Raw genomic sequence first — 23,637 nt, 5'->3', positions numbered from 1 at the left:
CACTGAGTCTATGGAAAACCTACACTAGAGAAGTGTCCACACCTCTGACCTGAAATTTTTGTTACAGAATGACAAGGTGAGAGGTTCTGAGAGATGACACCTTGATGAGAGTCACCAGCACTTCAGGTATTTGTCATTGTCATTGTATAAGCAATTCTATTTTATGAAGATAGTAGTAGGCTATTTCGTTAAAAGTGGTGTTGGCAGGGCTGGACTGGGACAAAAATTAGGCCCTGCCATGTGGCTCAGACCGGCCCAACACAATCGGTCCGACACCGCCGATCAACATGCTGGCAGTCTGAAAGACTAATAATCTACAAATCTATCGACCTAATCTAAAAAGTGATCTAGCATGGAAGGCTCAGGACAGGCAAAGTAATTGAAGTCCTGAACGTGGCACTCTGTTTCCTCTGTTTCATCTTTTTCTCTCTCCTTTTCCTCTCTTTCCCTGACACTCTGCTTTTCTGGGGAGGGCAGCAGCAGCTCAACCTGGTTCAACAAGACATGGACAGAGAAGTAAACTAACTGGTTGTCAAAATCAGCAAAGTTCTCATTTACATGTACACACAGGCTGCATGATTGCATTATGTTACACCAGAAGCCCAGTCATTTCAAATGGAAGGTTGCAAGACAACATTATTGGGTTGCAGACTGCATGAGTTTTATTTCTCCATGCAATAAAAAGCATTCATTAGTTCTGAACTAGGCTAGTGTAGATTTTTTTTTTATATCTTTTTTTTCCAAATAAAAAGTATTATTAACACCCATTGTTGGTATTGCATTTATGTCAGTGACAGTGATACCTCAACTTGCTAGCTAGCAACAAAATGCAGAACACCCCCATCTAACGTTAGCTATAGAGTCCACAGCCAAGCAGCACTAACGTTACACCACGAGAGAGATCATTGTGTGTGCATGAATTCCAGCCAAGTCCTGGTGAAGCGCAATGCAATCATGCTGCCTGTACGGGTTAGCATAAGTCATAAGACATTCTCTGCTGCTGCTCCCTTAATCTGGTCAATGCAAGCGACTAACATAACTTTGCTTTTGTAAAACCAAGTAACAACATTGCTTACCTCTCTAGCTGTGTCCTCTGTCTCCTCCTCAATTGCTAACGGCACATCAGTGCTAACGTTAGTTAGCGGTAAAGATGTTGCTGTGGCAGCCGCAGCTGTAGTAGGCCTAGCCCCCACAGTCGATGCAGAGAACATATCTGTCAGTTTCTGACATTTTGAGGCATCCTCTGCTAGCTTCTTACTTTTTTTCTCCCTAATTTTCTGGGCACCCCCTTTCACTATCTTATCTACGAACATGAGGTAGAGCAATTGAGCAAGCTGTGCAAGGTTAACAACCTGCTGCTAAACAAGTCAAAGACCCAGGAATTCATCGTAGACTTCAGGAGGAAAAAGTCTGAGATCCTGCCCCTGCTCATCGACGGAGAGAGCGTGGAGATAGTCTCAACCCTCCGATTCCTGGGACACAACATGCGGGATGACCTGGCCTGGAAGGACAACACTAAAGGCACCATCAAGAGGGCACAACAGCGGCTATACACCCTGAGATGCCTCAGGAAACAACACAACAAGAAGGAGATACTGGTGGCCTTCTACCACGGCGCAGTGGAGAGCATCCTCACCTTCGGCATCTCCAACTGGTTCCACAGCTGCACAACAGCGGAGAGAAACGAGCTACAGAGAGTCGTGAGAACAGCACAGAAGATCACCGGCGCCCCCCTCCCCTCTCTGGAGGAGCTGTACAAAACACGCTGTCTCAGGAGGGCCTCCAAGATCTCCAAGGACCCGACCCACCCTGGGCACGAACACTTTGTCAAGCTGCCCTCGAACAGGAGGTACAGGACCCCGGCCGCTAAGACAAACAGACTGAAGAACAGCTTCTACCACAGGGCCGTCAAGGCCCTGAACACAGAAAAGGCCTAAGTTCTGGGCCCAGGACAGTCCGGACGGATTGTATGGCAGCTAGTGCTGAGGCACAAACATGTACATTTTCAAGCCTGCAAACTGTGACACTTTAAAATAATGTGAAAAAAGACTTTCTTGTGCAATATGACAACCCTAGTTGACTATCTGTGCAGTATAGTACAGTGGATTGTGTACATAGCCTTTATTGATGTAAACCAGCTCCTTACCTTCTTGTGATTTTATGCATCTATGCTTTTTCTAAAATATGTTTCTTTTTCCTTTCCTAAACACCAGGGGAACCTCCCCTCCTAAATTTCGTTGTTTGGTACCTGTACTGTAGCAATGACAAATAAAGTCTATCTATCTATCTATGACACTGTACTTGGGTTGTCGGCCGAGGGATCAGAGTGGGGGAGGGGGCCGATGGACAGCAGGGCCTAAGCATGTGATTGGGCCAGCCCATGTGTTAGTATAAACGGGGGCCGCCGCTTGATTCAGCGTTAGTTGATGCCGCGCTATTTTGGGCCGAGCTATTATTATTATTATTTTTTTTTTTTTTTTTTTTTGGGGGGGGGGGGGGTCAGGCGGCCCGACCGGCCCAAAACTAGCGCGGCCCATCTGTCAGCGGGCAGAAAGATTGTATGGCCAGTCCAGCGGTGGGTGTTGGTAACAGTGGGTGTTTGGCTAATCCATGGGAGGGTTCATTTGGGGGTTATTTTATTTGTTCGATTGTGATTGGTTAAAAGTATGCATGACGGGAGTGATTGGTTAGATAGAAATGGGGGCGGGCTTAATGAGTGTGATCTGAGTGATAGGGGAAACGGGAGGTCAGTTGTACAGAGAGATGGGAGTTGGTAAGTTGAGTTCTGAATGATTGTGTAGTTTGTTAAATATTTTCTGTTAGTTTGTTCACTGTTAATTGGTTTCATGTACTAATAGATCAATGTGTGTTACAGTTTTACAATCTGTTTAATAGAGGAAGAAGGAAATCAAAATCGAATTGTGTCAAGTCTCATCATTTCACCCGTACTGCCGGAGCAAGCAGAAGATTCACCATTCAGCTAACTAGAGGGAGAGCTGAACAATTGTAAAACAACCGCTGACGACCGCAGGAGGACGGACCGTCAGTTAGCTAAGGAAAAACAAGCACGGTTGGACGCAACAGAAGCTCCGGAAGGACAAGGATCCATTCACCGGAGATAAGAGCAAGCTAAAGCCTGGTCAGGTTAGTGACGCAGCCGCCAGCCGGCAATGGAGCCGCGGCGCCCGCAACTGTAGCTAACTAGCCACTTGCTAGCTAGCGTAGAGTAGCCAACTAAGCTAGCGTTAGCCCTGTTGTTGCAATAGCGCAGCAGACACGCGGTAGAGCTTATAGCACTCAAAGCTACAGCTAACTAGGCCGGCAACGGAGCCGTGGCGCCCGCGGTTGTAGCTAACTAGCCACTTGCTAGCCAGCGTAGCATTAGCAAACTAAGCTAGCGTTAGCCCTGTTGTCGCAATAGCGCAGCAGGCACGCGGTAGAGCTTATAGCACTCAAAGCTACAGCTAACTAGGCCGGCAACGGAGCCGTGGCGCCCGCAACTGTAGCTAACTAGCCACTTGCTAGCCAGCGTAGCATTAGCAAACTAAGCTAGCGTTAGCCCTGTTGTCGCAATAGCGCAGCAGGCACGCGGTAGAGCTTATAGCACTCAAAGCTACAGCTAGCTAGGCCGGCAACGGAGTGAAACAATCCACGGCTAGCTTCAACTGGTTAACCCAACTGCAAGAATCCACAGCCAGCTAGGCTAACCTACAAGACCCACCAAGAAAGGAATTGCGAGCTAATAGCAGCTACCCAGAGAGCTACCCACACCCAGCACTCTTCTCTGTGACTCTATTGACTGTTTGCATTAAAATAGGTTTGTGTGTACCTGGGTATTAAGTCGTTGGGGAGAGGAAAATCCTCTCTCACTTTATTATTTTATTTTTAGCAGTATCCCTGGGATGACCCCACGGTGAACCTGGTTCCGCTGCCGAAGACTAGTTAAGGAAGTGCAGGGATCAGCGCAAATCAGCTCAGGGAGTCAGAGAGGGCTGAAGATATAAGATAGAAAGACGAAACAGGTACACACAAGTTATTTCTGAGTCACAGGCAGAATGGAGGCACTAAAGATCGAAAGGGAAAAGTTGGCAGTCACTTTTGAGAGAAGATATCGCCATATCATCAGGTCAGTGGCATTGATGGGCGAACATGACATGAAACACGAGTGGATAGCGCTCCTGTCAAACACGAAAGACCTAAGCTCTGCAGACGACAATTATGAGGAAGGCTTGCAGACCAAAACAAGTCAGGAACCTGAGACAGGTAACAGTCAGCTTCTTCAAGACATCACCAATGCCGCTGAGGAGAGAGCTCAGAAGGTTGAACAGGTCGGCCACGTCTTAAAGGCCAACATGTGGACGAGGTTCGCGGGAATCGAACTTTCATCCACAATTAGACGAGCAGAACGGAGTCACGAAGGCGCGAAGAGGATCAGTCTAGAAGAGGCAACCCACGACGTTTGTAAAGAACGAAGCACACTCACAGAGAACCTCATCATCAAAGCGCGAAGTCTGCTATCAAGCTGGGGGGAGTGGATCCCTGTAGTTGAGGCGTGCAACACGAGAAAGTCACTAGAGGAGCTGGAGGACAAAAGGGATGAACTTTGGGAAAAGTTTGTGACTGAATTTGGAAGAGTTGAGAAGGAGAATACTGACAAAATGGCCGACAAGGCCGCCGCAGCAAAGCAAATGGCCACCGACGCTCTCGCCGAAGATGAAAGGAAAAGGGCAGACGCTCTCGCCGAAGATGAGAGGAAAAGGGCAGACGCTCTCGCCGAAGAAGAGGCCAAAGATCGAGCGACAGATAGAGAAAATAAAGAGGCTATTGCCAAGCTGGAAAGGAAAGCCACCGACGCTCTCGCCGAAGAAGAGGCCAAAGATCGAGCGACAGATAGAGAAAATAAAGAAGCTATTGCCAAGCTGGAAAGGAAAGCCGCTGAGGCAAGACTGAAGTCAGCTGATAGCGTGGCAGAGTTTGAGAAGGAGACAGCGAAAGTGAAATTGGGGGCCGAAGAAGAGATCGCTGAGGCAAGGTAGAAGGCGGCCGTGATTGAGTTAAAGGCAGCAGAAATAGCCGCTCAAGAGCGCGCCAAACTACTGGAGGCTCAGCGGGAAGCATGGGAACAAGCCCGGGAGGCAGGGCTGGAGAGCGCCACATATGGAGGCAACCGCACTGGAGCCATCCCCAAGATCAAACTCCCTCCAACGAGGCTGCCCGTGTTCAGCGGGTGTATGAGAGATTTTCATCGCTGGCGGAAAGATTGGGAGAGCCTGCAGCAGCAGGGAGACCCATCGGGGTCGCCAGAGGTGAAGAAACTCCACCTCCTCGAGAGCATAGACCGAAAGGTTTTCGAGGAGCTCAAACTCTCGAGCTACCGCTCAGCGGAAGACGTATTCACAGCTTTGGAGAATCGGTTTGGAGACAAGGCAACCATCGCGCTGCAAATTATTGAGGAATTGGAAAGAATACCAGCGGTAAAAGGAAACCAGCCGAGGAAAGCGATCGACCTTATTCAGGCAGTGGAAAGAGCCCTCATGGACCTGACAGACTTAGGAGAAGTGGGCGCTATGAAGAACCCACTTGTAATTAAGGCCATCGAGAGCAAACTGCCAGATCGTGTGCAGGAAGGCTGGTTTGCTTTTGTAACCAAACCCAAAAACCAAGTCGCCCCAGACAAGCGGTTCGATGCTCTTCTGTTTCTGAAAAGGCAGGAAAAAATCCTCGAGGGGATGGCTCGAGTCCGAGGCTCCACGGAGACCTCTGGGGGAACACCGGAGAGGCCAGTCAGATGGGAGAAGAGGGCATTCACGAGGGCCACGGAGAAAGACTCACCGGTAGATGAAGAAGAGGAGGAACATCGAGGTGAAACCAGAGTCACGGGCAGGAACTCGGAAAGAAGAGAAGAGTGTGACATCTGTGGAAGCGATCAGCACGGTGGCAAAATATTCTTCTGCCGTAAGTTCAAGAGTCTCAGTCTGGCAGAGAAGCGAGCCATAGCAAAGCAAAGCAAAGCCTGTCAGAAATGTTTGGGCATGCACGGCGCCGACAGAGAGTGTAGTAACCGGTACCTGTGCAGAATGTGCAAGCAGAATGAAGGAGGGGCGAGTCATCACTACCTTCTGTGTCCCAAGTGGAGTGAGGGGAAGAGGACAGGGCCAGGGTTCTCTGACAAGCAACGAGAATTCCTGGATTCTTTGGGACTCAACCCTGAACAGGAAAGGAGGGCGAAGGCATTCACCAGTAAGGCTTCGATGACGCTGAGCACGGGCGCAGAAAGCGGAAGTCTCTTCGTGGAGAATGGGCCAGAGGAACATCCAGTACTAATGATGATATTGACAGTCAAAACAGAAGCAGGATATGCCCTGGGAACTCTCATAGACCTCGCCTCCGACACAAATTATATCACCAACCGGGCCGCCGATCGGCTCCAACTGGAGCGGAAGCAAGTAACACTGACTGTGCATGGAGTCGGTGGAATGAAGGTCAAGGTCAAGACTAATAAGTACCTGCTAAAGGTCAGGGCGTGGAGCAACAACAGATGGAGTCCCCACGAGATGGTATGCTACGGGCTCGACACAATCGCTCGTGCAGACAAGGTCATCAGTCCAGAGCGACTCTGTAAGTTCTTCCCTGGGGTCGAGAAGAAAGAGCTGGTCCGACCTGAGGAAATCGAGCTCTTGATCAGCCACCGAGAGGGACGACTTGCTCCACAGTGGATAAGAAGGACGGGAAATGTAGTGCTGTGGGACGGGCCTCTGGGGAAGACCGTGGGAGGAACGCACCCAGACCTGTTTGAAAGTTGGGAAAAATCCGCACACTACTCCCAGACGCACTTTGCGCGTTCTCTGAGAACGGAGGCAGTACGATTTGAGGAGATCCCCTGCAAGACGCTCAGCGCCAAAGAAGAGGATGGAGACCAGAAGCCGCAAGGTCATGAAAGGACCGGGAGAACAGCTGCAAGCAGCAAAGAGGTCCTCGAGTGGTGGAGCTGGGATAGCATCGGCGCCGCGTGCGAGCCAAAATGCGGAGGGTGTCGTTGCGGAAATTGTCAACCAGGCGGGAAAGAGATGACTCTCGCAGAGGAAAAGGAGGTCGAAATCATCAAAAGGGGCTTGACTTACGTAATGTCTGATGACCACAGCGACCTGCCGCACTGGGACACAGAATACCCGTGGACTGAGGACCCCAGCTCGCTCCCGAACAACAGAGGAGCGGTAGAGGCTACATTCCGGAGGACCGAGAAGCGATTGGAGAGGGACCCAGTATGGAAAGCGGCATACGCGGCGCAGGTGCATGAGATGATCCAGAGAGGGGCTGCGGTCGAGTTAAACGAGGAAACGATCAGTAAGTGGGACGGACCTGTGTGGTACGTAAGCCATCAGATCGCTCCAAACCCCCACTCTGCCTCCACACCGGTGCGGCTCGTGTGGAATAGCAGCCAGGAGTTTCGGGGAACCAGCTTAAACAGCATTCTGCTGAAAGGCCCGGACGTTCTGAACCCCATCCGTGCGGTCTTGTTGAGATTCCGGACCGGAGAGCATGCAGCCATCGGGGATATTAGGAAAATGTACAACTCTGTTTGGTTGCGAGAAAGGGAAGTCCACCTCCACCGCTTTCTATGGAGGGACACGGCGGAAGAAAAGATCAAAACCTACGCAATTACCCGCGTCAACATCGGGGACAAGCCAGCCGGATGCATCGCCCAGCTGGCCATGAGGGAGACGGCAAGGCTGCCAGAGTTCGCCCACCTAAAGGAAGAGCGGAGAGCGCTTGAGGAGGACACCTATGTAGACGACATCCTAACGTCTCATAAAGACAGAAGAAAGCTGAAGAGCATCACGGAGGGAATCGAGAGGATACTCAACGCTGGAGGTTTCGCTCTAAAGCCATGGACCCAGTCGGGTCAAAGTGGGAGGAGCAAAGAAAACCAGCCTGAAGAAACGAAGGCCAATATGGAGCCGGAATCAGAGGTGTTAGTGCTGCCTAATCAGCTGAGCGAGGAAGACAACAAAGCGCTTGGAGTCGGGTACCATGCAGAAGGGGATAAGTTGTTCCTTATGGTTTCCATCAACTTCTCCAAAAAGAAACTGAAGGTGAGGACAGAAACCAATCTCTCAGAGGAAGAAGTTGAGGAAGGAACGCCGAGCCCCCTAACGAGAAGGGAGCTATTGAGCCAGGTGGCGGGCCTGTATGATCCCGTGGGTTTGGCCACCCCGGTGAAGGAAAAAGGTGCCATCCTGGTCAGAAGGGCCTTTCAGGAGATGGGAAAATCCGGCATCAGACAGAACACATGGGACAACCCACTCCCCCTTGAGCTCCGAGCCGACGCAATCAGGCTCTTCAAAGAGTATGCGAGACTTGGAAAAGTCAGATTCGAGAGGAGCCTAACCCCGCCTGGATGGGAAGGAAGGCCATGGGGCATCACCTTCTCGGACGGGAGTGATAATGCGTTCGGTGCCGTCCTCTACCTGAGGTGGAAAACATCCAGGGGAGTGGCTGTAAGGCTGGTCGAGTCAAAGGCCAAATTGACGCCGATAACTCAGAAAGGGGATGTCGTTAAATCCGAACTGTGTGGGGCCGTAATCGCATCCAGGCTTAAGGGCTTCTGGGAGAAGCAAGGTCGACTGGGCGTGGAGAGATGGTTTCATTTCGTAAACAGCCTGACCGTCCTGGGGGCCATTCAAAAGGAAAGCTACGGCTACCAAACATTCTACGCGAATAGGATCGGAGAGATCCAAAGGGCTGGACCAACTGACGACTGGTGGTGGATCCCCGGAGACCTAAATGTCTCGGACCTCGTCACACGAGGCTGCCCGCCGGAAAGCTTGGGAGAAGGCTCGACCTGGCAGAACGGTCTGGAGTTCCTGGCGTGGGCAGTGGAGAAGTGGCCCATGAAATCCGCGGCAGACGTGGCTGCAAGTGCTCGAGACAGCGTGATCAAGCTGCAACGGAAAGCGTTCACTGCAGCTGTAACACGCGCTCAGGCGAGGAAGGGGCTGGACCCGAAATGCACCATTGAGGAGGAAGCAAATGCAAAGGGGACATCCACACCGGTTGGGAGTTCCAGGGACCCCGAGCATGAGAGGGAGAGGCTCTGGGGCGCTGCTCTCATGGACCTGATTGAGCCAGAACGCTTCAGTGAAATAGGAAGGCTCATTCGGGTAGTTGGGTGGGTCCGGCGAGCTGTTAGGCAGTGGTTGGTTTGCAGGAAGGCTCCAGAAGACGCAAAGTGGGAGGCTACTCGCCCGAGGGAGACAAGAAGCGGAGTTAGCCTCGGCGTCCAGGAGCTAAACGAGCTTTCCGCGACCTGTGTCTGGCTGCACAGGATGGAATAGAATTTCCTAAAACGACTTGGGACAGACTGGTAGTTAAGAAGGTCGAAGGGTCGGGGCTGCTGGTGTGTTCCGGAAGAATCCAGGAGGCGAAGGAGGTGGGAATCCCACTTGTCCCCTACACTGCATGGATCAGCACTGTTGGCAAGGGAGGCCCATAAGGCGAACCACGAGGGGTTGGCTGGCACCCTATTGAAGATGCGCAAGAAGGCGTGGGTGATTCAGGGTCAGCGGGCTGCGTGGAAGGTAGTCAACGCGTGCGTCCCCTGCAGGAAAGACAGGGCCAAGCGGTGCCAGCAGATGATGAGCGACCTTCCGCGGGAGCGCACCGAACCTGCTGCCCCATTCGAGTACACCTCTGTGGACCTATTCGGCCCCTACGAAGTCATTGACGTCGTCAAGAGAAGGACAAAGTTAAAGGTCTGGGGAGTCGTCTTCTCCTGCATGGCCTCCAGAGCCGTCCACGCTGACGTGGTGGAGAGTCTGTCAACGGAGTGCTTCCTAAAAACGTACTTCCGTTTTACAGCTGTTAGGGGTCACCCGAGGAAGATGTGGTCAGATCAGGGGACACATTTTGTCGGTGCTCAACCAGCTCTGAAAGCGCTGTATGACCAACTCGGCAAGGTGGACAGGAAGACTGTGGAGGACAGGACCGCTCGACACGGCACGGAATGGGCGTGGGTTTTCCATCCTGCTGACGCACCCCATCGGAATAGAGCGGCGGAGGCGTCAGTTCGACTGCTCAAGCGGGCGCTGAGAAATGTCGGGAGGCTCGGAAACCTCACCTGCTTGGAGTTCCAGACGGCGCTCTTCCTGGCAGCCGATTTAGTGAACGAGAGGCCGATCGGCGCCAAGCTCCAAGTGCGAGATGATACGGTCGAGGTGGTGACGCCCAACACGCTGCTTCGAGGTAGAGCTGGAGATCCGGGGACTCTTGATCTGGATGAGTACCCGTTTGTGAAGCTGAGGGCCATCCAGGAAGAAGTGGGACGGTTTTGGCGACAGTGGAGTCAACTGGCTGGGCCCGGGCTTTTCATCCGCACCAAGTGGCACAGAGAAGCCCGAAATGTGGCCGTGGGAGACGTGGTCTGGTTGGCTGACCAAAATGCCCTAAGGGGGCAATTCCGCCTGGGGCGGGTTGTGAAAGCGAGGCCAGACGAAAAGGGGCTGGTTCGGGACGTAAGAGTGAGGGCTTGCCTAAGCCAGCCTGCTCTAGGAGTGGGGGCTTCAGGACGAAGAAGGAGCGAAGGCCGCGATCTCTTCCCAACGCTCGACCGAGACGTCAGGCGGGTGGTTGTGCTGCTTCCCGTGGAGGAGCAGTAAAAATTACTGTATTGAAGAGAGGGAAAGTTGTGGTCCATTTAGTTATAAAGGACCAATGGACCAAGTGGGAGGTGTTTGGCTAATCCATGGGAGGGTTCATTTGGGGGTTATTTTATTTGTTCGATTGTGATTGGTTAAAAGTATGCATGAGGGGAGTGATTGGTTAGATAGAAATGGGGGCGGGCTTAATGAGTGTGATCTGAGTGATAGGGGAAACGGGAGGTCAGTTGTACAGAGAGATGGGAGTTGGTAAGTTGAGTTCTGAATGATTGTGTAGTTTGTTAAATATTTTCTGTTAGTTTGTTCACTGTTAATTGGTTTCATGTACTAATAGATCAATGTGTGTTACAGTTTTACAATCTGTTTAATAGAGGAAGAAGGAAATCAAAATCGAATTGTGCCAAGTCTCATCATTTCACCCGTACTGCCGGAGCAAGCAGAAGATTCACCATTCAGCTAACTATAGGGAGAGCTGAACAGTGGGCAATCATTTTAAATGTACTGTCTTTTTTTATTACAGCTTTGATGCCCAGATGGGATGGGAAGGAACTACACAGAAGTCCCACTAGATGCTTTATGGACTATAATGATGAATGCATGCACACGGACACAACATTATTATTTTTTACCATTGTATTATTGTATTGCTCAATTGTATCTTGTATTTTTCCATTGCCATGAATTTTACTCTCTTGTACTTGTAATGGGATGTAATAAACTTTTGGCACACATGGCAATAAAAAATCATGAATTTTGAATTATTATTATTATTATTATTATTATTATTGTTTAGCTATTTAAATATGTCAGCCCTGCAATTTTGTTTCCTGAGGGTTAGCTGACAACCCCACTGACAGATGACAGGTAGATAATGACAGGTAGTGTAATAGGGGAGTGGTTGTCTTGAGGGTGTGGTTGTCTTGAGGGAGTGATTAGGGTGGAGTTAACCAGATATTGTTCCCACCCATTACCTCTGTGAAAAACGTCTCTGAAGACTTTGAGGCTGGATATCTCAGTAAGGTGGTTCAGGGGGTATCAAATATCCATGACTTCTTCAACTTGTTTCAGACTTCAATGTATGACACATCATTTTAAAGCTTACAATCTACCCTTTCATAATCTGGAAAAAACAGAAAAATGATTTTGCCCTACTTGCAGACTTTTTAACCATGCCCTGTCACATATTATCTCTGTGACCTCAGTATCCAGTTTGACCATGTGCAGGCTGCCCATTTCTGTCCGTGCGGAGAGATGGATCTCACCGGCCATCCCGTCAAACATGATGTGTTGGCACCCTCTTGTGGCGTGCAACATATGCACTCTGCACAGAGGGGTAGTGGTCTCCGTCACAGTCGCTAAGCCGATGGGCCTCACGGACTGCATTATGGCAGAGAATGATTCGTTTTTCAACGTTTATTTTCTGCATATTTTTTTAACACAGTTGACAGCACCCGTGGCAATCTGCCTGGATGCGCGTGTCGGGATATTTTTATTACTGTGTGCGTTAAGGTGCTTGAGTGACACAGGGCTTTGTGCAGAAAAGAATTGCTACTTTTTGTCTCTTCACATGAGGTATTTCTACCTGTATACGATTTGAATATTGCTACTCTTATCATTTAGACAAACAGAGTATTGCTACTCAAGAGGTATTGCTACCCCTGTAGTCACAATCTATGCAGTTTAGCAGGAGGGAGCTAAGCCCCCGTGACCGAGTTGGTCGTTCAGGTCTGTGGACTGTTGAGCTTCAGCTACCCACACAGTTTCGGCTTCTGCGAGAAGAGGTTTTTGAATGACTACTGACTCAGTCTGCGCCTTATAAAGGAGGAGGGTCCCTTCCCTCCTGACAGCGTCATCTGTGCCAGCCAATGAGGGCTGGCGCAATGATATTGAGTTTCTGATGAGGTCACGCAGGAGGCATGCTATGAAAGAGAACTCTATATACAATACAACTCTATATACAACATATACAATATTAAGAGAGAATAGGAGTAGACAGCATGGTGATACATGTGATGACAAGTTCAGCGCGAGGACACAACACCTACCTTCAAGTTCTCTATTGCACTGCTGCCATCGTACACAGCCACAAAGTTTTTCTTACATTCATTAGAGTGCTCCATTTGATACTCCAGGAAGCGCAGGTAGATCTGACACAAAGAGACAGGAGGGGGGAGTGTTCAGATATAATGTATCAAGCAAGACTGCATCAAAAACAATTAGAGAAAGTAACAGAAGAGAGCAAGGGAGAGAGAGAGAGCTGAGAAATAAGAAAGATATATTGAGATATATTCTATTTGGAAATCATTCAATATATTTACATAAATATATTATAGATGTGTTATAGCTGTGTAACATATGTGTTATATATGTGTTACATGTGTGTTTTAGATGTGCAAAATATGTGTTATAGATGTGCAATAGATGCGTAATAGATGTGTTATAGACCTTGTAGTTGGGTGGGGCGCGTATGATCCAGATGCAGTCCACTGCCTGGCCAGGCTTCACTTTGATGTGCTTCTCTACCTGACTGGAGCGAATCAACCCATCGGCTCCCCCCAGGTCAAACTGACAGTCTGGCAGAGGGGGGTGGGCGGGGGGTGGAGACAGGAAAGATAGGGAGAGCAGGAGAGAAAGAGAGACAGGGGAGGATGAGGGTGAGGAGCTATATTTTGTCTTTCACTAGCAGTTAAAAAGCTATATATTGTACCTGTTACCTGGGATTGGATTTAAGATTCCACCTGTGTGAAGATGGAACTCTGGGTCTATGAGGAGAAAGACAGAGCTATCAGAGTCTGCAGCCCATGTGTGTGTTCTGCCCTGAAGGTGTACTGAAGTTGATCTGCAGTGAGTGCACTTGACTCTGTGTGACCTGGATAAGATGTGCGACCTCAAACCTGCAGTACAAGCGTATGTAAAAGTGTTACCTGAGACACATTCAATGACTGCATTAAGGTGTGTAACTAACCAGTGTTTCAGTACCTGCAGTAAAGGTGTACTGCACCCTGAACCCCAGGCCTTCAAGCTCCTCATCACTGAAGAAGCGGATCCACATGAAGCGTCCGGTGGAGATGACCCGTCCAGGACAGTGAGAGCCACAGAAGCGGTTGATGAGCAGGGAGAAGCTGAACGGACCGTCCCTCACCTCAATGCGGTCGAAACGACATTCGAACGATGACTCAATGTAGAAGTTGTAAGGCGATCAACTTCTCCAGTATCGATTTAATTGAGTCGTCACTTTACAAGCGAGTTCGTTTAATCTCAACGAGACGTCCTTGATATCACTTCTTAAGATGATATGATCCAATCAAATATTAGGCACCACTACTGAACTGTTCATTAAGATAATATTTATTCAAGCACATCAGCAAGCAATATCATTTCCATGGAAAAGTGATCTCATCTAGTTTCACCTCTGCAGGCCCGTCTCAGCTAGCCGTCAACGAGTTAACTGCAAGAGCTCCACCAGACCAGAGTCCCTCTCACCTCCGTACATAGTCCTTTATACAATTCATTAAACATTTGGGCTGGGTGGTGCCCCCCCCCCCCTATCTAGTAGTTTTCCACTTGTCCGTACAAAATCCGTTGCAGCTGTTCGTTAGCATGGCCTTCAATTCCTCTCTTGTGTGGGTGCGCGAGAGTGTACTGTGTGTTATCAGCAGTGTCCTGCTAGCGTCTCGTTCCCATGGTGATATCATACTTTGTATGAGCAGAGCATTGTGTCAGTGTCCTTATCAGAATGTCTTGTTATCAGAATGTCTTGTGAAAACACAACTATTGAAGTTACACAGTAATATTAGGATTTGATTTTGTAAGTTAAAGTATAGTATAGAAGAATAGACTTATCATTAATCATTAGTTATGAAAGTATAAAATCAGTACAGAAAAATAGAATATCATAACAGCAGGTATACAATGGTTGTTAGCACATAGGTAAAAAATAAGTAATTTATAGGCAGTTTGAATCATAAAACGTTCTTTTAGTCAGGAGCTTGTCTTCTTCTTGTCGCTCAAAAACAGAACCTCTCTTTTGGCTTTGCGTGACCTTCCTATTGTTCTCAACTGACCGCATTCACATATTATTTAAATGAGCACATAGTACATGATTTATCACTTCTAGTGATTTTAATACAAATTCCCAACAAATCCCCCCTTTGGTCATTAAAACAAAATTATGACCATTACAGAGAATTTGTAGCCAGAAAGGTGAGATGGGTCGTAGACCGCAAATGCCTTTATTTACACCATTCCTTCACAAACCTCCTTAATTACAACATATCTTCAACTCCTGTATCATGATCCATAATCTCCTCACCCTCCAACAGTGACTGCTGCTGCTCAGCAATAAGCATTTGTAAGTGCATCTGTGTTCCAGCATCAACCTTGGTTAGGGCCGTAGTAATCAGTCGCTGTGCCAGGCCTCTAATGCAAGGGACAATGCAGCAGCCAAACAGGATCAGCACTGTGGCAGAGATGAGGAGGGCAGAGAGCATAGACATAGCCAGATTTTTCCATTTACCAAAAACAGATTCGAACCACTCTCCAATAACATTGTTAACTCAGGCGTTTGCATACACCTCTTGTAAACATCCTCATCACCATCTACCAAATTTCTCATTATCAGCGCCCAAGTGTCTCGCACCGACCCATGAGTGGGACCATGTGCCTCAGCACCAATAACATTCATTAGACCTGCACGGGCCACTATTCTTCCGTCATGCGCTCTCCACAACCAGCTTTGCGTCACCCCCCTTGTTACCCACACTGAACTTTCTTGGGGGGAGGCGGCCCCCTGTATGTCATCTATAGTCTGTACAGAGCATTTAGGTTTGTCTAGCTGGATTGAGACCAGCTGATGGTCTCTGGGGACATATCAATGGACTGCGCTTACATACCGCCTTTATCCAAAAGCGCTTCAATGGCTTCTCATTCACCAACACACACATTCACACACCAATGGTGGCAAGCTGCCATACAAGGCGCCGGCCCTGGGAGCAATTTGGGGTTCAGTGTCTTGCCCAAGGACACTCTGACATGTGGCCTGCCGGGGCTCGAACCGCCGATCTGCCAACCTTGCGATCATTAGATGGCGGCTCTACTACCTCCTGCATCACAGCCACCCCCTCCTGATTTAGCGGCTGCATCTGCAGCACAATTTCCTTTTTCTTCGTCTGTGTCGGCTTTCGAGCGTCCCTTCAGCGGTGCCTCTAATCTAAAAGCAGATATCTATGGGGTGAGCCCCCACCTTTCCAAACATGTCTGCTACAGGTTTACTGAAATTGCCTGGCAGTCACGCATTCTAAGGAAGCAAAACAAATTGAAAGGCATTTGGACAAGAAACTGTAAAGTGATGATTAGGCCCAATCGATCTCCTGAAACCTCCAAAGGGATTATGGTGAGAGAACAAATAATGACTGTGAAATACCTGAACAGACAATTGACTCAAATCTGAGTGGAAATACTTGAACAGACAATGACTGACAAAATGGGAATGGACAAGGATTATTCATTTCCACTAAACGATATAAATGATGATGAGTTTCGAGAAATGGGATCACTGGACTGTGTGGATTATAATCCAGCTGCACCTAAAAACTATGAAGAGTTGAACTTTGAAAACTTTTGACTTTACAGAGCACAAAATGTATGACATTGAGAACAACATCGAACCACTTCTACAACAATAATAACCGTCTGCAACTGTGACTATTACACAGAGGAACAATTCAAAAGTAATATAATATTGGATGGTATTTTATCAACAATACACTTCAACAGTAGAAGTCTTTATAGAAACTTTAAGAAAACTAAGGACTATTTGAGACAGTTCACCAAGTTCAGCATCATTGCTGTATCGGAGACATGGCTCAGTAAAGAAAAAGAAGCCGATGTGGAACATGAGGACTATGAACTATTTACCTCCAACAGAACAAACAAGAAAGGAGTAAATTAAGATATAAATTAAGATATAAATTGAAATAAAATATATCTTCCTCGACATGGAAGCAACAGTCGGCAATTGCCCTGTTCGATAAAAGACAGAAAGAAACAAAACCCATGGTCCTGCCCCTTCCCCACAATATCATACCATTACGCAATAGATTATCTATCAATATCTATAATAATATGGCTATCCACTATAGCTAACCAGGAACCAAATATCCACAAAAATACCAGTTCACGTCATTCTCAAACTCCTCCAACCTATATCCCTCCAAACCACTCAATAGTATTACTTGTTTTCATTGTTACATCAAGGCCATTCAAAATGGACACCCCACAAACTGAGATGCACCTGCCCCTGAGCGCTGCACGGACAACAGGCTGTTCTCCATTCAATTTCCCTCCTAGACTATACAACCCCCATCCCTGCTCATGAACAAAACAATTTTAGTAAGTTGCCAGCGACCTTATTTTGTGTTACTTTAAACATGAATCGTGCAGCTCTGAATTTAACCAATTCTCAACATTTCAGAGTTTGACTTTTATTTTATTTTATTAATAATTGGTATGACCTCTATACCCAGCATGAAGTACAATTCTTATAGCTCTTTTTTGCAATGTGCATATCTTTTCTAGGTTGGTTTTATATGTATTTCCCCAAACTTCAACACAATATGACAGATAGGGTACAATGAGTGTGCAATAAAGAGTGTATAGTGATTTCTGATTTAAGATGTATTTAATTTTACCCAGAATTCCCAAGCTTTTCGCAATCTTTGAGCACAGATATTTTATATGTGGTTTCCAGCAGAGTTTGTGGTCTATTTAAAACACCCAAAAACTTGATTTCATATACTCTATTGATTTTGACATTTTCAATTTCCAGATGGAGCTCTGTATTTATATTGCAATTTCCAAATGGCATGAATTTGGCTTTATTCAGATTTAATGATAGCTTGTTTGTCTCAACCCAGCATTTTAATTTGTACAATTCCTTCTTTGCCACCGTTAAAAGCTGCTGCAGATCATCCCCATTGCATGACATATTTGTGTCATCTGCCAAGACAACCAATTCGACCCCTGTGGGCACCACAGGTAATATTTAAGCACCTTGATTTGTTCTGGCCTATTTGAACAAATTGCTGTCTATTACTAATATAGCTTTTAAGCCATTCAAGTGCGACCCCTCTGACACCATACCTGTCCTTTTTTTTTTTTTTTTTAAAGTAGAATCTCATGATCTATTGTGTCGAATGCTTTTTTAAGGTCAATGAATATGCCCAATGCATATTTCTTTCTCTCTGTACAAGTTGTTATTTGCTTCTACTAGTTCCATTAATGCCATGGCAGTAGATCTAGCTGTTCTAAAACCATACTGGCTATCCATTAGTAGTTGATGTCTTTCAATGAAATTGGCCAGTCTTTCATCATATAGTTTCTCTAACCCTAACTCTAACTGTTATAATAAGGATACCGGTCTGTAATTGGTGAAGAGGTGTTTATCTGTTGAAGGTTTGTTCATACATTTGTTTACCATATCAGTATATCAGTAAAATATTTTTATTTTTTCCTATAGTTCCCATCGATATTGAGTCAGTGATTCTCTCTCCACAGTCCTCCTCAGCAAATCTCTTTCCAGTGCCGTTTATTTCTTTAACTAGTTTTGGCCCCATATCAACAACATATATATACTTATATATACTGTATATATATATATATACCGTATTTTCCGGACTATAAGTCGCGGTTTTTTTCATACTTTGGCTGGTCCTGCGACTTATAGTCAGGTGCGACTTATATATCAATAATTCATAATCTCTGACTGACATGAACTGACATACGGTAATCTCTGACTGACATGAACCAAGGAGTAAATCCGCTAGCGCCTCATACACGATAGAATAGCCATTATACTTGACAATGTGGACATTAAACACGACAATGTGGACATTAAACATGATGTTATGGACCTTATACACAATGTTATGGACGTTAGAAACGATATTAAAGTCATTTATTCCTTCCAGAGGCTGTTTAACGTTGCAATGTTGTACCCGCGAGTAGCATTTTGCTACTTCCGGTAGCGCTTCATACACGATAGAATAGCCATTATACTCGACAATGTGGACATTAAACACGACAATGTGGACATTAAACATGATGTTATGGACCTTATACACAATGTTATGGACGTTAGAAACGATATTAAAGTCATTTATTCCTTCCAGAGGCTGTTTAACGTTGCAATGTTGTACCCGCGAGTAGCATTTTGCTACTTCCGGTAGCGCTTCATACGCGATAGAATAGCCATTATACTCGACAATGTGGACATTAAACACGACAATGTGGACATTAAACATGATGTTATGGACCTTATACACAATGTTATGGACGTTAGAAACGATATTAAAGTCATTTATTCCTTCCAGAGGCTGTTTAACGTTGCAATGTTGTACCCGCGAGTAGCATTTTGCTACTTCCGGTAGCGCTTCATACGCGATAGAATAGCCATTATACTCGACAATGTGGACATTAAACACGACAATGTGGACATTAAACATGATGTTATGGACCTTATACACAATGTTATGGACATTAGAAACGATATTAAAGTCATTTATTACCTTTTAGAGGCTGTTCAAAGTTTCATTTTTCCTCCGCGACGCCATGTTGTTAGCCCCGCGCTAGCTAGCGGACTTTACACTCGATAATACAAGTATTCCTTAACCTTTCAGAAGAAGTTTCAACGTGAATTATGTCCTTCCTGGGCTTACAAATCCTCTCATGTCTCTTCACAGTGCCAGACTAGAGTCAAGCTCAACAGGGTCTTCTTTCCCCGCTGATTCCGCCAAGCCCGTTCCCTTGAACCATGCGACTTATAGTCCAGTGCGACTTATATGTGGGTTTTTCCTCTTCATGGCCCATTTTTGGCCTGCTGCGACTTATACTCGGGTGCGACTTATAGTCCGGAAAATACGGTATGTTTTTTTTTTTTTTTTCTTAAATCCATCCACCACCTAATTTATAAGGCTAATTTTCCCGTCATTGTCTGTAAAATGTTCTACTTTGTTTCTTTAACATTATTTTTTCTTCTCATCTAATAATCTGGTATAATAATCTTTCTTACATATTCTCATAATACTAATTAGTTTGTTTTTTGTATTTATTATATGTAACCCCTGCCTCCTTTGTTTCATGCTTTATACATACACTTTATAGAGTATACTTTTTCTTGTATGCATTTTGAATGCCCCTGGACATCCACAGATTTTCAGAATATTTATTCTTATTGCTACATTGTTTTAGTGGGCAGTTTTTGTCATATAGAACTTTAAATGTTTCTAGGAATAACCCATACGCTTTGTCCACATCTGATTCTTCATATATACTCTTCTAATTCCATTTTAATAACTCATTTCTAAAAGCAGATATGGATTCCTCAGTTCTACTGTCTTGTATGTCATTTCCTTTAACTCCCTCTTCTTTCTATAATTACATTCATAAAATGAAAAGACAGGCAGGTGATCGCTAATATCATGGATTAATAGTCCACTTGTTGTGTTACTTTCCACATTATTTGAGGCTTAGTGCATGCTGACAGAGTCGCCAGGAATTTGAAAATGTTATACATGTGGTGGGTCTGCTTTGGTACAGTGTGACAAGAGAGGCCACCCTGTACCCGGTTTACCTTCGACTCTGACAGCGTGTGAGGTGGTCAATATACCTCCCACGGTCTTGTCCACCACGTCGCCTGGGTCTAAAATAGGAGTCTGTTTTGCCGTTGTCTGCTTTCTCCGCAGCATTCAGTTCCTGTGAAGAGAAAACTCGATTGAGATTAGTTAAGAGTTTTGACATATTCATTTTCATGGAGAGGAGGTCGAAGCCACCTCCCTCTGTCTCTGTATCATGCCTGTCGGCACCAACATCGGTCTACCAGTTATGATCTCATGGGGTGTCAAATGAGTCACTGAATTGGTCTTATTTCTCATTGCCATCAACACCATGGGCAATGCCCCCACCCACGATAGTCCTGTCGAGGCACAGGTTTTAGCAAGCTTTCTTTTAATAGATTGGTTAGCCCTTTCAACCAGCCCCTGTGATTGGGGGTGATAGACTGAACCAAATCGCTGCTTAATCCCCATTGCTGTCTCAATTGCAGCCATATGGACATTTTTAAAATGTGACCCATTATCAGAGTGTATCATTGTAGGGAAGCCAAACCGTGGTATGAAATCCTTTAAGAGGCACTTTATTACAGATGCGGCATCCTCCCGTTTACACGGATATGCTTCAGGCCACCTTGAAAATCTATCAATCACTCCCATGTCCGTGAAGTCAATACATGCCTACTCTCTCGGAATGGACAGGGAGGCATCGGATATGTGTACATTTAAGTACTGTTTTAACGGGTTGTGTTTGTTACACACATCACAGACGAGACATAAATCACCACGTATAGACAGACACTCCTAGTGAGCTTTTTTTCCCTGCTGTCTGCGCTTCAATGGTGGGTCACACCCGCAGCACAACACTTCTTTAAACACCTTGAACGAGGCATAACATATTTTATAAAGTTTGCAAGTGATATTTGAGTGATACCAAGCCAGGGAGCACTCAGCCTAGACCAGTTGCTCCAGGGCGCTTCACTCAACTATCCCTTTTAATAGTAATAATAACAATTCTAACACTATTATTTACACACAATATTACGTAACATATTGCGTGAGTTTAGAATTATAAGGTTATATCTCCGCTTAGGGTAGTTCAGAGATATTGAGCGTCAACGTTTTTGCATTCCATTATGTTTTGTGAGATGGAACCTTTGTATTTTATGAATTACCCACTCAAAATGTCAACATTTTAAAAATACCACCACACATTAATAAACCACTCAATGGATCAGATTATGCAAAAAACTCAATTTTGACTAAAACGATGATAGAACCTTATAATCCTAACGTCACAATTGTTTTAGCGCCCGCTGTGAGAGGAGGCACGCTAATACTAGGACCTCTACCGGACTGCAGTCCTGCCGTAGACGCTACCCTACTCGCAATGACCTCACTTCTCACTTGGTTTGCAAGGTATTTCAACCTTCGGGACACCGTCCTTTCATTAGACCTCGTCGGGTCTAAACTGGGGGCTGGTTACCTCTTAATATCCAGGACTGTCGTGTCTTTCCTTACCTTAGACCTCGGCGGGTCTATCCTGGGGACTGGTTACCCCTCTTTATTTCCAGGACTTAGCTACTGTCCCTTCTTTTAGACCTCGGCGGGTCTTATTACACGTTAATACAAGATGTGCTTAAATATCAGACAGTGGTGTTCAATAATGTATAGAATGTCAATTTAATTAATGATTATCCTTACTTTTGACGGATCTTCAAAGACACAGATCAGAATGGGTTTGACGATTCCAGGACCCAGCACTTCCAGCTAGAATACTATTGTCTACCTAAGCAGATTTCATTAAATGGCTCTGCTCACCTCTTTTGTGTTGGTACCGTGGAAGTGCTTAGTCCGAACCCAGCCTCGCCCACTCCTCCTTGCATCCCGTTGAAGATCACGTCGGGGTCACCAATTTTGTAAGGCGATCAACTTCTCCAGTATCGATTTAATTGAGTCGTCACTTTACAAGCGAGTTCGTTTAATCTCAACGAGACGTCCTTGATATCACTTCTTAAGATGATATGATCCAATCAAATATTAGGCACCACTACTGAACTGTTCATTAAGATAATATTTATTCAAGCACATCAGCAAGCAATATCATTTCCATGGAAAAGTGATCTCATCTAGTTTCACCTCTGCAGGCCCGTCTCAGCTAGCCGTCAACGAGTTAACTGCAAGAGCTCCACCAGACCAGAGTCCCTCTCACCTCCGTACATAGTCCTTTATACAATTCATTAAACATTTGGGCTGGGTGGTGCCCCCCCCCCCCCTATCTAGTAGTTTTCCACTTGTCCGTACAAAATCCGTTGCAGCTGTTTGTTAGCATGGCCTTCAATTCCTCTCTTGTGTGGGTGCGCGAGAGTGTACTGTGTGTTATCAGCAGTGTCCTGCTAGCGTCTCGTTCCCATGGTGATATCATACTTTGTATGAGCAGAGCATTGTGTCAGTGTCCTTATCAGAATGTCTTGTTATCAGAATGTCTTGTGAAAACACAACTATTGAAGTTACACAGTAATATTAGGATTTGATTTTGTAAGTTAAAGTATAGTATAGAAGAATAGACTTATCATTAATCATTAGTTATGAAAGTATAAAATCAGTACAGAAAAATAGAATATCATAACAGCAGGTATACAATGGTTGTTAGCACATAGGTAAAAAATAAGTAATTTATAGGCAGTTTGAATCATAAAACGTTCTTTTAGTCAGGAGCTTGTCTTCTTCTTGTCGCTCAAAAACAGAACCTCTCTTTTGGCTTTGCGTGACCTTCCTATTGTTCTCAACTGACCGCATTCACATATTATTTAAATGAGCACATAGTACATGATTTATCACTTCTAGTGATTTTAATACAAATTCCCAACAAAGTTCCCATCGAACTCTAGCTCAATCCTCTGACGAGGAAGGGCTGGGAGAAAGAGTAGAGAGCAGCATAGTCTTGATCAGGCTATCATAGGACTGCACTGTCAGCTGTTAGGTATTGTGGTTGTTGAATATGACTATATTCAATATATATATATATATATATATATATATATATATATATATATGAGTATTCCAACGAACGATACTATTCAAGAGCTGTAAAAATCTGAATGGATGAGTAAGACTATGTATCTGTGTGTGTGTGTGTGTGTGTGTGTGTGTGTGTTACCTTCTAGTATGTATATGCAGTCCTTGTTGGGGGGGTATGTATTAGGGTAGTTTGGGGAGCTGAAGACCCCCCCATTGATGTTTTTGATCCAGGTGCCACATTGACTCTGACGAGCATTGTGGGACATCGGACCACCATTCTGATTGTCTATGGATGACAACCAATCTGACCATACGTAAAGAACTTGCAGTTTGTAATTGCTTATATTGGCAATTAT

General features: G+C 45.8%; 1 protein-coding gene across 1 annotated transcript in view; it reads right to left on the bottom strand.

The window, feature by feature from the left end:
- Nucleotides 1-23,547, bottom strand: part of neto2b (neuropilin (NRP) and tolloid (TLL)-like 2b) — a gene marked incomplete at both ends in the record, with an annotated part of 32,396 nt that extends 8,849 nt beyond the window's left edge. Inside the window, 6 exons of the mRNA XM_080539661.1 lie at nt 12,701-12,802; nt 13,101-13,228; nt 13,370-13,417; nt 13,635-13,842; nt 23,131-23,174; nt 23,421-23,547. Coding sequence (XP_080395787.1) covers nt 12,701-12,802; nt 13,101-13,228; nt 13,370-13,417; nt 13,635-13,842; nt 23,131-23,174; nt 23,421-23,547 — 657 coding nt within the window. The remainder of the gene's footprint in view (nt 1-12,700; nt 12,803-13,100; nt 13,229-13,369; nt 13,418-13,634; nt 13,843-23,130; nt 23,175-23,420) is intronic.
- Nucleotides 23,548-23,637: the final 90 nt, after the last annotated feature.

This window comes from Nansenia antarctica (genome assembly GCF_963989245.1).
Source record: "Nansenia antarctica genome assembly, chromosome: 9".
Taxonomy (NCBI): Eukaryota; Metazoa; Chordata; class Actinopteri; order Argentiniformes; family Microstomatidae; genus Nansenia; species Nansenia antarctica.
Note: the sequence above shows the minus strand (reverse complement) of the source record. Positions and strands in the feature narration are given on the sequence as shown.